General features: G+C 42.0%; 1 protein-coding gene across 2 annotated transcripts; it reads right to left on the bottom strand.

Annotated features, from left to right (window-relative positions):
• Positions 1-844: 844 nt before the first annotated feature.
• Positions 845-15,291, bottom strand: LOC117371790 (bromodomain-containing protein 1-like). 2 transcript variants are annotated; one of them, XM_033967460.2, is made up of 12 exons: positions 14,948-15,276; positions 12,123-13,503; positions 10,815-10,968; positions 10,481-10,612; positions 10,263-10,391; positions 7,037-7,349; positions 6,081-6,767; positions 5,456-5,582; positions 4,866-4,993; positions 3,712-3,806; positions 3,386-3,540; positions 845-3,010 (listed from the first exon to the last, which is right to left on the bottom strand). In XM_033967460.2, the coding sequence occupies exons 2-12, from the start codon at positions 13,484-13,486 to the stop codon at positions 2,836-2,838; spliced, it is 3,459 nt and encodes a 1,152-aa protein (XP_033823351.1). In that variant the 5' UTR covers positions 13,487-13,503; positions 14,948-15,276; the 3' UTR covers positions 845-2,835. The 2 variants fall into 2 exon arrangements, with proteins under 2 accessions (XP_033823351.1, XP_033823350.1); XM_033967459.2 differs by lacking the exon at positions 3,712-3,806 and having other exon boundaries at positions 14,948-15,291.
• Between the last annotated feature and the right edge of the window lie 210 nt (positions 15,292-15,501).

Raw genomic sequence — 15,501 nt, 5'->3', positions numbered from 1 at the left:
TACACCGTCCTGTTTCTGTCTCCAAATCTGTTTAGTCCAATACACAGAGTTGAAACTGGTTTCAGTCCCCGATCCCGAATTATGCGGGAGCGACCACAGCCTTCTGTCCTCGCTCTTTCCCGGTACAGTCTGTAGCATTGCGTCCACCGCGTATCCGTCGATGTTCTGCGTTCACTGCGTAAACATGAGCTGATAAAAGTCAAGAGAACAGTTTTTGGGAAAATCGCGCCAAGGCTCCTATAATTGTATTTGTCTGTGGGTCGGAGCGCTCTGTGTCCTGTAGCGCTCAGATAGACGCACATGGGGATAACTCCCGGGGAAATTATTCGACAGTTGTTAATGCTTAAAAGACCAGCAATATAAAGTTCTACATCCACCGTAGGTAGGTTTTTGTTTAAGCTTTTAACTCAGATAAAGGCCATTGTGCACTCTGGTCGTGGAGGCGCATTGATCTTCTGCGCTTTGACCTGTCAGCGCCTAAATCTACATAAAAATAACGTCTTTACTTGTATTTAGTTTATTCACCTGCATCATTCATTTTTAAATGGACCATACACTCCGTCGTATTGGTGCACGAATGTTTAAAAGTAGAAAAAGTGGCGTTTCTCATACCAAAATATTGACCAACAACTTAAAAAAAATAACTTTTCTTCACAAACTGCCACCTCACTGGTATAAAACTTCTGTATATCTATCAGTATTGGGCTATATTATCGTAATATTCAGCAAAAAATAGGAAAACCTGTCATATGCACAAACTGATCCTATATGTAGACCTTTTGTCAGGGTCAACCCAGCAATATATCTCTCTCTCACACACACACAATAAATCACAAGACAGGCGTTAGTGATTCAATAACATATTTTAATTTCTCAGTGTTTTAGTATAAAAATCCCAGCGTCTGTTGGCTATACTGTGGTCTTTTTCCCAGAGAATCAGCTAAAGTACCAAATGTATTTACACACAACGTCATTCAGACTACCTCACCAAATAAAACACCAAACACTACCACCGCACCGCTCAGATTAATGCTATCCATTTGAAATAAAAAAATAAGAACCTCACAAAACAATAGTAGGAGACGTAGAGCGCCCCCTGCAGTCTGTGCCCGAAGTTACTTTTACAATACTCTATAAAGTGATGCATAAACAATTTCTGCTTTACAATAAATTAATTCAGGCACGATCTATCCTGTCCATCGTTCATGTAAAGAAAAGATGGCCGTTTTTACAGAAGACATTTGAACTTATCACAGCACACAACACACTCACAAAAGAAAGGCTGAACACTTCTTACTTAAAAAAAAAGGTATCAAATAATAAACACATTAGTGGAAAACTTGTGGGCAGCAGATTTTTTTGGTTTCGAATGAATTATGCACTTCAGGCATTTTAGAAATTTCTATATAGACTTTATATAAATATGTACAAACAAAAAACGAATGAATGCATGAGTGATGTCCTAGTAAAAACATACAGTAAAAAAATAATGATGCGTTCACACAAAACAAATTAATGCCAAAGAGAACTTGAAGCCAATAAGTTACAAAACCGTAAAAAAGAGGTGGATAAAAACAGTATGCAGGTTAGTTTAGGCCTAGGTTTAACCAAATGGTACGGTACGGTTCAGCTTTGGTGTGATCTCTGCTGTTTCCATGGTAACAGAGGTAAGTGTCCTAAATATTTGGCACCCCTTATGCCTTTGCATGGGATCAAGAAGACAGTACAATGATGGAGCTATACACAACAGCTTGGTCAAGAAACAAAAACATCGATTTAGAAAAATACATTAGTTATAAGGAGTACAACTCAAAAGGAGACATACCACAAAATGGCATCTTTTTCATTAAGGCTCATATTTTAAATTAACAGTCATATGCAACAATACATGAAATGTTTTTTTTTTCAAATATACTTCTATTGTGTTTGTGTATATATAACACAATTACAAGTTATATATGTGGATAATTGTTCTCATAAAACCCCATTTGCAAAATATTGAACTTTCTTAGTCGCTCAACTGTTTCCTGTACAATTTATTGCAGCAGAAGGGTCCATACAGCGCATATAAAACAACTTATACAACCACAAAACAACTCATCACTTTTTTGAATTTGTTAAAAATACAGAAACATGAATCTGATATGATTATTTCATCTCTCTCACAGTGATGTCTGCCTATACCGTACTACCACCTGGGACTGAACCGTACCGTAACACCTGGTGTACGCGAGGCTTTAGTTTGTCTCTTCGCAGAGATAGCACCAACGTAAGCAGCCACTTGTCCCGTTCAATGTATCAAAACATACAATGAACCACCAAAAAACTAAAATATAAAAATGCAAACTTAAGAGGAATAAATTAGTGTCGGGGTGCCTGGAGTATGTACAGGATGCTGCTGCTTGGACGAAGATGGGCAGTGGGATTGTTGCAGCAGTCTTTTGCAGCACGTTGGAGGAGGTCAGACTCAAAAACTGACACATTCAACAGATTTCAGTCGCTCGAATCAAAGCTCACGATGGATGGTTCACGTTTCTTTCACCCGCTAACCGAGTCGTTGCATAGCTCTTGAGACAAAACAGGGATATGTGTTGAGAAGCTACAGTGTTTGTAAAGGAGGTGGTGTGGATAGAACAACAAAGATACACAAAATGGAAAAAAAACAAGCCAGCTCCAGTTGACAGGTAAATGGTAAACATGACGGGTGAGTGTTTGTGCGTGTTGGCGGCGATTGTGTAAAAAAAATAAAAAGAATATTACTGAAGGAAGATGAAAAGAAAGCTGTGGGTATTGTTAAGAGTTGGGGAAGGGGCGTTTCAGTCTATGAGAGCTGGTTTATTTGTTGCTCTGTTTGGGATTGCCACACACACGGCTCAGGTGGTCCATGGCGCGGTTGAAGGCGAGCCGCACAGCCTTCCTGTGGAACGAAGAACACGATTCTACCAGCTTCAAGCGGTCCAGAGATGGTTGGATGCCAAAAGGCGCCATCTTAGATCTAGGAAGCCATTGCCTAAAGAGAGAAGATGCATGTAACAGATGTGACAGCAAGAGGCCTGTGTAATTAGCCTTTACGTTCTGACATCGCGGCACATCAGAGGGCTGTACCTGATTTTCATTTAAGTTAAATCTTTTTTGCACCAGTACAGATATATTTTAAAAGGGTCAAAGTCAGTGGCCCACAGCCAATAGTGTCAAATGAAACTGTTCAGTTTTTCACATTTTTAAGATTGTAAAAATCAGGCACAGCTTAAAAAAAACAAAAAAAACCCCAAACAAACTGTACCACCTAAAAGTGTTTGTTTGGCCAGTGGGACTAGTCTATAGGAAATGGATATTACAAATACTGCATATGACTGTATATATCTCAAGAGGAGCGGGGCCTCACCAGCTGCGTCTGCTGTCGAAGAAGTGGACGAGGAATAGTTTCTCGGCGGACTTGAACTGCATCTGCTCTCCGAGTCTGAGCACGTCCCGCGGTGGCCGGGGCAGGTCCAGCCCGTGGAGGAGATAGCCCGCCCTCCGCACCCGTGGCTCCATTATCTGAGACACACACACAGACCATCATACCACATCAACACTCTTCTCTATGGCAACAGCGCCAAGCTCCCAGCGGCTGACACGGGCACAGGCATGCACTCAGCTCCACATGCAGCAGAAGCAGCCAGGAGGCACTACCACAAGACGAGGCAGACGCGACCGGGCGGCACTCACCAGCGCAGGGAACGAGGGATATCCACTACACTTAGCCCAAACTAGTTTAAGAGGCTCCAGCACAAATGCAGAGGAGTCTGTAGGCTTCCACACAGCTACAGGGACAACAACAGCAGGTTAAACACAAGACGCACAACGGGAAAAGCCACACTGCCAAGTTGAGTTTCCATAAAAAGAAAAGGAATTTTTAAACCTGTTAAAAGCAAAGACTGGAAATGGGATATAAGATATAATGCAGGTTCAGAATGTTTCAATGGTTAAACTGTTGTATATTGCATACTTTTATTTGGTAGGCCTTTCTTATAGGCAACAGCTCACAAAAATATCTTGTGAACTGATGAGTGGTTATTTGTGTTTTTTACTGGATGTGGATATACAAACATATTTTTGCTTTCAAGTTTAAACGAGGATGAAATTAAACATTCATGACCCTTAGTGCTACATCTATAATAAGCAGAACGGAAAATCTGTGCTACTGTTTTGATACACTTTATCATCACAGACTCTCAAAAATAGATTGTACTTTTTATTATAAGCAATTTCATTTGCAATTTATCAAAATTCTATGTAAATAAATTTATGGAAAAGCAACTATAGTTGGGTTAATTACATAGTAGCAGCAACAGACACAACATACATACAGTGGTACAGTCAAATAATTTGGTTCTTCATGACATTTTTTACATCTTGATTGTCATGTTCTGATACTCTGATAGTCTTGACGCAAACTTTCTGTAAAAAAAAAAAAACTTTTAAAACTAAAAAATGTAATTTACAAAGACAAATGAACATATAAATAGACAAACATAAAACAGAACGCCTACATCTGCCATGAAGTTTTAGGGCCCTTGGAGCAATCAAGTTTGTATTAGACATTTTAATACAGAGGCATCAGAGACAGCCACACAGATCCTGTAGTGTTCATGTAATGTGTAATTTGCACTGTGTAATTTGGTTTTGCTGAAGAAAAGTTCATACTTTGATAAATAAATATTTCTATTTTTTACAATAGTCCTGTGTCACAGCTTCAGGTGTCACTGAGGGCACATACATAAAATGTTAGTTTGGGGCTTTTGCAGAGGGTTTTTGAAGCGTGCCATGCGACTCATGCTTAAAGAGAACTGTGATCCTGGCTCAGGAGCAGCATGTTTTACCTGTGGACAATTTTGCAGAGTTGGCGAACTCTCCATTTTCCACACAGTTTATGATGGAGCTTTTATCATCCACAGTGCTTCTACGAGCTGCCGGCCGACCCTTACCACTTTTAGACACTGAGGTGGTGCTGAAATACAAGGAAAGGGAAGAGTTAATTGGATATTTTAGATAAGGCATATTTAGATTTTTTGTAGCACTTGGTAATAACCTACAACATGTATAGATACTTATTTTACATTTTGTTCATTGTAAACTGCAACACTGATCTGAAATAGCTTGGTAAACGGGTCCATTGAAACTGCAGAACTGAAAGACCCACATCATCATAGATGCATTTCATCCTAGCAAGCGTTTTTGAACCCTATATGAGATACCCAGAGTCAAAATTATTTGAATAGATGCAAAGTTAGTGGCTATAGATGATAAGTGAAAACATTTTTCTGAGCACTCGAGTCTCGACTGCAGGACAATACAGGATTACTCAAATATGCATGACTCAATTGAAACGCACATTTGTGTAAGATGATGAGGGAACACTATTACAATATGACCCCTGTCTTGACTACATGTATAGGTGTGTTGTTCTGACCTGGTGCCACAGAGGACTTCGCTGGAGGAGAGGCTGGACTCTGAGGCACAACGTCTGCGTGGCTCCAGAGGCCGAGAAGGTAGCAAGCCTTCCTCCTCTTCCTCCACGACAAAACCGTTTGTGAGCCCTGTGGATGCACAAGAAAATATGTTTAACCTCTGACTTCAAAATGCCATCAAAAAATTATGAGATTATATCTATGTCAATTCATCAAATAAATGTATCTAGCTCACACAACTAGACCTGGATGATTTAAAAGGTGCCTCCTGTGTCTCCTGCCTCCTGTGTCTCTTTGGAAATGTTACTGCTTTGCCTGGTATGTTCCTTTGTATGGCAATAAACTTATCCATTACAGGTGTTTGAATGTCTGTTTTTTTAGCAATACATACTCACCTCTCCACACATGACCTGGAATTTGAGCAGGTAGCGTCACCTGCTTGTCTCCACGGAGATAGTGAGTTTGATACCATACTGTGAAACATTTCAGGCAAAGCAATAACATTTCCATGAAAATACACATGTGGCAGACCGTCCTTCAGACAAGTTACATAGTGCACCTTTAAGCTATTGCTATACTGTATTTGTAGGCTAATAATAAATACATTTAAATGTTTGTAATAATCACCTGCGCTGGGCCTTTTCCGGGGCACCTCTTCATGTGTGTCAACGCTGCTGCTGCGCGTGCGTTTCTTGGGCAGCAGCAGCGTCTCCAGGCGAGGGATGACCACAGACAAGAAGGTCTTGGCAAGTGGTGCTCCGGACTCCTCTGCAGGGGCGGGCTTGTGGGGGCTGACGCTTTTGGACTTCCTGAACAGGATATTGGTCCGTCTGTTCCCCCGGGGCGAGAGCTCAGGCTGCAGGTTGAGGAGAAGCTCGTCGGGGAGGTGTCCATTGGGAGTATCCCGCGGCGGTGAGGTAGATGCGTCCGACTCCATGGGGTCCTCGTCCGTGTCCGCTTTGGACACCGTGACGGAGGGGGCGGAGCTGGGGGGCGAGTGTGTGGGCGAGAGTGCGGGCAGAGGTATGAACTTGTCCTCGTGTGCAGTGGCAGCGTGGAGTTCAGGTAGTGGTTTTAGCTCAGGTTGGGCTGGTGTTGGGGAGGGGTCCTGGGCTGTGGGGGACTGGGGGAGTGGCTTCTTGAGGCCAATCTCACTGCGGACTTCCGTGATGGTCTTCTTCAGTAACTTGAGTCTCTTGCTGCGAGACGGGCTCTGCTTCATGGCCCGACTCAAGTCCAGCTTCTGCAGCAGCTCCTTCAGCTGCTCCTCCAGAGGGGTGCGTTGCCGATAGGTGGGGGTCAACAACTGGTCCACTGTAAGAAGGGAACAGGTGAGGAAAGAATTAGGACTTTGTAAGGAGTTAGAACTATCATTACAATGTAGAGGACATGGGTTATTTATTGCTAGAGTCGGCTGACAAGACATTTTAAGGGCCAGCTGGAGTGACAGTTCATTGTTATGTAATCCAGTAGCAAGCCATAGAAACTTATGAGCTGTCCAGATTGCTGATTGATTACAAAATCAACCCATTCATTTCCATTAATGTGCTAGCAATCCCATCCTAAACTTGAACAGTCCTTACCCTCGTCCCAGGTGAAAGGGGGCGTTTCCTCCTGTTTAGGGGGCTCAGGCAGGTGGATCCCGCTGGGGAAGTCGAAGCCGATGCGGTCCACCTCTCTGCGGGCTCGCCTCAGGATGGCCCCCCCATGGTCCTGCATGCGGAGAGCTGCCTTGTAGAAGAACGTGTCCTTGGCATTGTAGGTCAAACAATTGGCGATGATGAGGTTAAAGTCCGCCTCAAACTCATCCAGATTCCTGTACACGTGGTCATCGATGCGTTTCCTCATCGTGGAGTAGTCCATGGGGTTCTTGATAATGTCCAGGTAGTCCGGCACCTGTATGAAACAAACACATTTTTCCCCATGTATTTGAGCAAAATTTATCTTGCCCCAATACAGATATTTTGTATAAGCAGCTCTTGAGGTCAAAATATGACCCCTGGTTTCTGTCTGCATCCGATTATAAAGCATTTTATTGTCCGATGATCAGGAAGCGCACTGCTAATTGTTGCTAACTTTTCCACCAACTCCACTCTTGTATCTGAAAGTAGTGAAAAGTTCTTATAAACTCAATCGGAATGCATAAGGCAAGTGTGAAGAATAACTTTGGACCACTGCAGTGCAAACCGTTTGAAATGAACTAGTTTTTCACATTTTAAGACTGTAAAAAAGGTACAGCATGTTTAAGTTACAGTTTAAAAGACAGGAAGAGACAAAATCAAATCACAGAGGTAGATTGGGATCATCCGATATGGACTTTTTGAGCCAATACAGACATGCAACATCTGTTTAACTGCTGTGGCTAAAAACAGTATTTGCTGATTGATCAAAGAAAAGCAATTAGTGGGCACAATCAATTTAATAAGACACACATCTGATGCAGTGGGACAAACAAAATGGGAACAGCACATGGGAAAAAATCTCGGTGCCAAATATCAGCTACATTTTCAACATCCAACCGAAAACCGGTATCTGGGAAAACCCTCTGGTATAACCAACGCCGATACATCGCACATCCCTAGTTTTACTTAAAATCTTGTTGGTCAATTAACTGTACAAAATATCCATAGCTTATTGCCAAAGTAAAAAGTAAAGGGTGGTGCAGTAAGTTGACGACAATGGTATGAAATGCCTATCAGAGTAGAGTAATATAATCTGCTGTTCATAAAACACCATCATTCACAGTCTATAGCATAGGACAACTTTGCATATCTACATTGTTTGCAAATGTATGTCAGAGCTAATCAGCACGAGAAATGTGGATTACTTTATAGTCCAGCTATACTTGTCTTTATTAGGTATGGGACAATATTGAAATTTTGCATCACGATGATCATGGCCAAAATAATTGGGATTAACGATTATTGTTGCTGTCAGTTCAAAAATGTTCTGGATATGAATAATTACAATTTTAATATTATGAATACGCTCCATATTTAAACAACTGTTCAAGTACTGTATACGTGAATACAACAATGAACTAGAGGAGATATAGTTTTTTTGTGCACATTCTGGTGACACAATGGCAACAATCGTGACTTTGTTGGCGATTATACAAAAAGTGCCAAAAAGTCAATGATTACCGTCACATCTCTAGTCTAGACAAAAAGCTTTTTAAACAGACCCCTAACCAAATCCACATCAATAATTAAAATATGCAAGAGAAATTGCATCACTTGTAAGAAAAAAACAACTTGTAAAATAAGTCTCTAGTGTTTGTTAAACTTTTTTAAAACGTTGGCTCCAAAATATGAAATGCATTGGGAATAGTAAGTCTACCACGATAACAAATTTTGAATTGCAAAATACAGCAGAAGAAAATAGACCATAAATAATACAGTGGTCCCTTGCTATGACGCGGTTCACCTTTCGCAGCCTTGCAGTTTCGTGCTTTTTTTTTTTACAGCGTATGAACACGCATTGTGTTTTGCGCCCTGATTGGCTAAGGGACTGTAGACCATTGTCAATCAATCTCCTCGGTGCGTTCAGCCAAATTTACATAAATGTTCGATCCACACTACAGTGGAGAGGCACCAGGACAAAGAAGCACGATCAGAGGAACTGTGAAATACACGTTTCGCCTGAGAATGCGGGTCCTTTTTAGAACATAACCCCATCATAAATGAGAGACCCCTGTATTTAAACAAATTGACTATCCCCCAAAAACTATTCTAAATATATGATATTGAAAAAAAATGAGGTCCAAGAAATAACTAGCTGAATAAAACACTTAAGTAGTTAGTATCTATAATGAGTCATAAGCCTTGTTTCCACTGATTTGCTTTGGAGTGGATTGGTATGGGCCTCAAGTGTCTCCACTGTCTGAATTAAACTGTACCGCTCTGTCTGAGGGGTCCAAAGCAGATCCTGGAGGGTACTAGCTCCTAGAGGGGACAACACGGCACAGATCACTTTAGCCAAGGCGTGGTAAGACAAGAAACGAGATCATTGGGCAAGAGAGAATGCAGACTCAGGACAACAAAAAGCAGATAAACAAAAAATAATAATCTCTCACCAAACGCTGATTTCATGCTTTATTTTCAACTATGGCAACGTTATACGTTGAGCAAATATGTGTCGCAAAACAAAGCATAAATGCAACAGCTTTTTTTTACTGATGCACAGCATTTGCATATGTAGATCGAAAAAATAATTTTCAGTGCGTAATGCATCCAACATGAGCCAAGCCCACTGCATTAAATAAAGAGAGGGTAAACACAACACAGAGGTGGAGAGAAATGAAATAAATGCAGAAAAAGCTGACAATAAACCAGACGTAGCTTTGTGGTAATGCTAGCTTCGGACATGTCTCACAGCACAACAAACTAAACGTCTTTTTGTGAATTGCTGAAACCGGCCTTATGATTACAAGTATAATTCAAAGATGATTTTGATTTTATTTATTAATAAAACTTTTATAATGTTTGGGTGATGTCAGTGCAGAGCAGAGCACTGCCCATGGACCTGGAGCCATGCTTGGGGCATGGAAACAAAACTTGGTGGGATGAAGCCACACCAAAGAAACCTGCTTCAAGGCAACCCCAAGCGAAGAGTGCCAATGGGAAAGAGGTTACAGAAGCTCAAACCTTATCATAGAGCAAAAAAATAACAAACACCCCCCCACTCGTACAAAGAAAAAGTACCTATGGTTTCATCTATCATTCACTGAATGATAAGTCAATATAGCATTTATCATGACAGGCCTTAGGAATAGACCAGTTTAAAATATAACAGTCAAAATAGTGGTACCTCCTTGACGCTGACTGGCTGAGCGAAAATACTGTAGTGGTCCTTTTCCTGGAGCTGCCGGAGCACAGCTCTCAGCAGGATGTTGAATGGGGTCAACTGCATCTCCAGGACAGACTGCTGCAATTTCATCTAACAACAAAAAGATACAACATAATTTAAATGGACTGGTTATTATAAACATTCAGTTATTTGCTTTTTAGATGAAAGCAGCCAAGTACCTCTTCTCTCTTGAGTTTTTCCCTCTTTCTGATTAGCTCTAACAATAGCCTAGCTCTCTCAAGGTCGTGGCGAAGGCGATGCCACTCTTTTAGCTGCTCCTTTAGAGCTTGGTTTGCCTCGGCACGACTCTCCTGCAACAAAATTAATAAAACAATATTAACAATAGCCCTGGTTCACTTACTCAAAAATTAGAATAGGATGCATGTTTCATTCACTTCCTCCTCCAGGCTCCTTCAACCACAACCAATTCCACAATTTCACATATTAGTTCAGGCAATGTGTGAAATGTCTTGCTTAAAGACACAAAGACTGTATACAAAGTAAAGGACTGACCTGTTTTGTTTTAGGTGTCTGTGGGTTGGCCTGCAGTCTTCGAATCAGAGGCACGTTGTTTCTCGACTGTCTCTTTAGTACCCAGTAACTCAGCACCCGCTCCACAAATGGACGCTTCCTTTGCACAGACACCTGGTTCAGGATGGTGTTCAAACTGGGAGGAAAAGAAATATGATGTTAGATTCTTGTACTCTTATATACTTAGATTAGTCAGAAATAGTTTTGTGTATTAGATTATACAAATGCATAACCAATGATGTGCTGATTCTAAAAAAAAGCAGCCTTTCAAAAATGTCCCCCCAAATAAAGTTTATCCTCTAGTAAATAATACTTACTTTCAATAAGGATACAAAAATCTGAGAAATACTGCACTGGATTAACACGTTGCATTAATAATTTATTCATAATGTATTCACTGATCTAAGCGTCAACTGTAATCACAGCTGCCCTGGTGCTGACTGACAGAAATTGGCTCACTCATTCAAGTTTAATCAAAAATTTACTTAAACTTAATTTACAATTCAGAGTATTACTTTATAGACTTTTAAGATTTATTTTGTCGTAAATGTTATCTAGAGCGTAGAGCTGAAGGATTTGAGAAAAATATTTGCCAATTGAGATTTCTGACAAGTATCGCAATTGCAATTAGATTTGTGATTTATGTTTTAATGATAGGATTCAAAGTTCAAAGTTCAGTCAGTAGAATTGACAAAAAATAAGAACTGAAAAACAAGAATCACATTTCAGCACATTTGCACAGAACTAAACTGCAGGGTTAGCAGTATCGATGCCCTGATGTCAATGCTGCCATCAAATATAGTACCGATACTAAAAGAAATTCTTGGATCAGGTATCGGTTTCATGATATTGGATATCCTGGTTGGGCCTTTAATTGGATGTGATGAGACTATTTACAGGCTGATTTTGGCCCAGAATGTCTCATAATGTGTAAACCTTTATTAATAGGTATCTGTTCTGTAATCATTTGAAGTATAAATATCCCTTGTGTAATAAGTTAACTGTGTTTTAAGGAATTAAGTGCCATTTTCTATCCCTATATTGGCATTTGTTAATATCGGTTATCTTCAGAAGTCAAAGTATAGCTATCCGTATCAGAACCGAAAAAGCTGGATTAGTGCATCTCTAGTTAGCAGTTTGTATGCAGAATATGCAGAAAATGATGGTACTTGAAAAATTGCAGCCTTTGCATCACTTCAAATTGTGATTTCGATTCAATTGTGACTAATCTTGCAGCCCTTAATAGGCTCAGTGCAGCCACCTAAATATTCTCAGTGGTCTGTGTCCTACCTTGACGCAGTGATACTGGGCCCGTTGTTTGGTGGCATCTCTGGTTCTACTATTGGCTCGGGCTCTACTTTCCTGGTCTTCTTCCGATGCCACACTTTAGAGCGGGCCTTCCTCTTCTCGCTTCTCTTTTGACAAGCTCCATTTTTCCTGTGTGCTTCCTCGTAGATGTTCAGTGCCCTCCTGTCGCACCCACCAGGCGTATGGGCACAGCAGTAAGCAGTCTTCTTCACAGAGAAAGTGGTCGCTCCAGATGGTGACTCCTCCTTCAAAGGCTCAATTTTCATAAATAGCCCTGCCTTCTGTGCACAGCTGACGTGGAAAGCTGTGTAACAGTTCATTTTGTCACATTGTATACACGCGCCTACGCCTTTCTCTTTACAAAGGTAACAGGTGAGCTTCCAACGCGCCGGTGGGATATTACGCACTCCGTCGATGGGCTCGATAAAAACAGTATCAGAAAAACCTACTTCAGGCACCCAGATTGCACATGCCACATGTCCCCAGCGATCGTCGTCGGTCCTCTTTAGTGCGCCTCCTCGGTTGGGACAGAAAACACATTCGGCCGGGCGAGAAGGGCACTGCAGGCAATGACGACACAGCCACTGTCCTTCGGGGATGTAGGGGACGCCATAACACTCCTGATGCACAGCGATGTTGCACAAATCGCAGAAGAGGATGACGTTGCTGTCTGCCCCATCGCCATCCATGCAAATGCAGCACACCGCATCTTCGTCCACAAGAGACTGGTGATCACTCTGACCCTGTGTGGCCATGTGGGACTCCTTCTCAAAACGGTCCATGAGGAACTCAAACAGGTTGTGTGACACATGACTGGCACCTTCGCTTTTCCGTTTCTCATTCATGAGGTCCAGCCAGGCGTAGTCTTCCTCGTCCATGTCATACTCCACCTCCTCGTCCAGCTCCTCCTCGGTCATTTCTGTATACTTATAATATGCTGGTGGTCTCTTGGGCACCACGGGGAGATTATATTCTACAGTCCTGAATTTCGGCTCAAGTAAACCACTGTTGTTTGCGTGTGTGGGCGCCTGGGAAGCCACCAGAGCTGCATTCTTCTTTTGCTGGTTGTTTTTGAGACGTACTGAGCGGACCAAAACTTGCTGAGGTTTTTCATGGTTCTCCTTGTTACTGTTGCACTCCATGATTTCCTGCGCCGTGGGGTCGTCATCAGTGATCACATCCAGCTTGTCATAGATGCTGATGCGGTGGACGCGCCCATCCACCTCCAGTTCCACCATCCTCTGGGCTTGGGCATAGGTCAGAGTCTCCCGATTGGGCGAGGGCTTGATGGGGGATGACTCGCGCTTGAGAACCGACGTGCGCTGGTTTCGACCCTTTTTCCGCATCTTGAACTGTGTAGACCCTGTGTACACACAAGACAAACAAATGACAGTTAATTTAGGCATAATTTCACATTCAATAAACGTAGAAACAATGCCTATTTATTTGAAGCTGAAATATGATTCCTACCTTATTTGGATAATTTTTTGTGGACCTTTCTCCATTCAAAAGATACATTTTTATCTGAATTGAGTTGATATAGCAACATTACTCTGTTGTTAAATTAACTCAATTCAGATAAAATCTGGAAGGAATACTAGTGTCTGAAACTCATGAATCTGCTCTGAAGTGTTAATGTGTTAAGCGTTCAATCAACAGTACTTTTAAACTTCTATAATGGTTTGTTACCATTTGTTTCCAATATCAGAACAATGCTTGAAAGAGGTAGTGTAATACTTAGGTACTTGTGTATGAGATCTTAAGAAACCCTTTCCTCCTCCGTTCAGATGTAGGAAGCAGAAATGTCACAAGCATACGTGGGAGTTCATTTCCAGTCTACGTCGTGTGATACTAGCGTCTTTGCCATTACAAATTACAACCCTCTCTGAAGTGAAGCAAAGTCCGCTTCATTTGTTCCTTTTTTGTGTCTGAACTGAAGAGTCCCTCGACACTCATGTAGGTCAGGGGGGCGTGAGGTGAAAAAGCCTGGCCAAAACAAAAGGACAGTCTGGACACCAAGCGACGCTACAAGAGACAAAGTCACTCGATAGCTGCGGCCGCTTAATTCCATTAGAAGAAACATTTAGCACTGCCTGATCGCTACTATGAAGCGTGGTACTGTTTACATGTTAAGTGTTTAAATGTCTAAATGCAAAACGCAAACGACCTAGGTTTCAGGCCGTTGTCCAGAGTCATAAACGAGTACTTGTTGTTGAGTTACCTTTAAATTTGACATAGATTAAAGCCTATGAGACAACAGCAGTCTTGCTCCTTTCCCCACATTACAAGCTACATTTATAAAAACACATTGACCCGAGGCTGAAAACAACAATGCGCCTTTATCCGCCCTCAGCCGGAGGGAGCGGGCTGTTGTTGAATTACAGCGGCAGCCACCAGCTTTAACTCGGCCAGCCTCGCTCTGAATGAACAGGATCTGTCTGTGCTAATGTTGGGTTGGCTCCATCGACCTTCAGTGCTAAAATAAACCAAGAATCGTGTCTCCAACGCATATAATGATTAAAGCAGAGGCTTGGTATGCGGCAGCGGGGCCAGATGGTGTTTGGATCCGGGCAGTGGCCTCTGTGGTGGTCCGTAAAACATATTAGGACACTCCGTCCACAAACCTAGCTCCTGCTAGCCTGTAGCCTCACTGTGGGAGGAAATATGGCGACCAGCACAACATCAAACTGCCTCAATTGGAAAAGTTAATTGTTCGTTTAAGATAGAGAGAATGGTTTTCATTTAAATAAACATAGAATGTGTAAAACAAACATTCAATCGTGTGCTCAAAATGAGACAGTTCCTACCTGTGTATATTTAAGATTTCGGCCTTTTAAAACAGGAGCAATGGCGGCGCGGCCTGTGGAGCACAGCAGCACTTAATTCCACATTCAGTCAGCTCCTCCAAAGGCGGCCGCGGCAGGCGCAGAACCGGACAGATCCCGACAGAGACCGGCGGTCATCCAGGGCTGAGGGCTCGGTCTGATGTGCTATACAGTATTTGAGAGGTGTATTGATCTGCAGGAAAGCGCAGAGAGGAGGTTTGAAGTAGCAGTCCTCAGCGGCAGCCCGAGCTTCTCTTACCCCAACAACAATGCAGCTGCGAGGCGTTCTGCCGCGACGTCACCGCGCACGAGCGAACACCCGGAAGTGAGCACTAGGTCATGTTGTGGTGTTATACAGTTGAAGTACGAGACAAGTTTTCGGTTTACAACGACCTATGGCTGCCTATAAAATAAATAACGAAACGTTTATAATTAATAAGTTCCGAAGAAAGTACAGCATGAACTAACAACACCCGAGAGTTGTCTAGCTGCCTTAAATACTACTCATAGAATGTATATGTTGCACCGAAAAAGCC

This window comes from Periophthalmus magnuspinnatus, chromosome 6 (assembly GCF_009829125.3).
Source record: "Periophthalmus magnuspinnatus isolate fPerMag1 chromosome 6, fPerMag1.2.pri, whole genome shotgun sequence".
NCBI classification, from domain to species: Eukaryota; Metazoa; Chordata; class Actinopteri; order Gobiiformes; family Gobiidae; genus Periophthalmus; species Periophthalmus magnuspinnatus.
The sequence above is the reverse complement of the archived record's forward strand: the minus strand, read 5'-3'. Positions and strand labels throughout refer to the sequence as shown.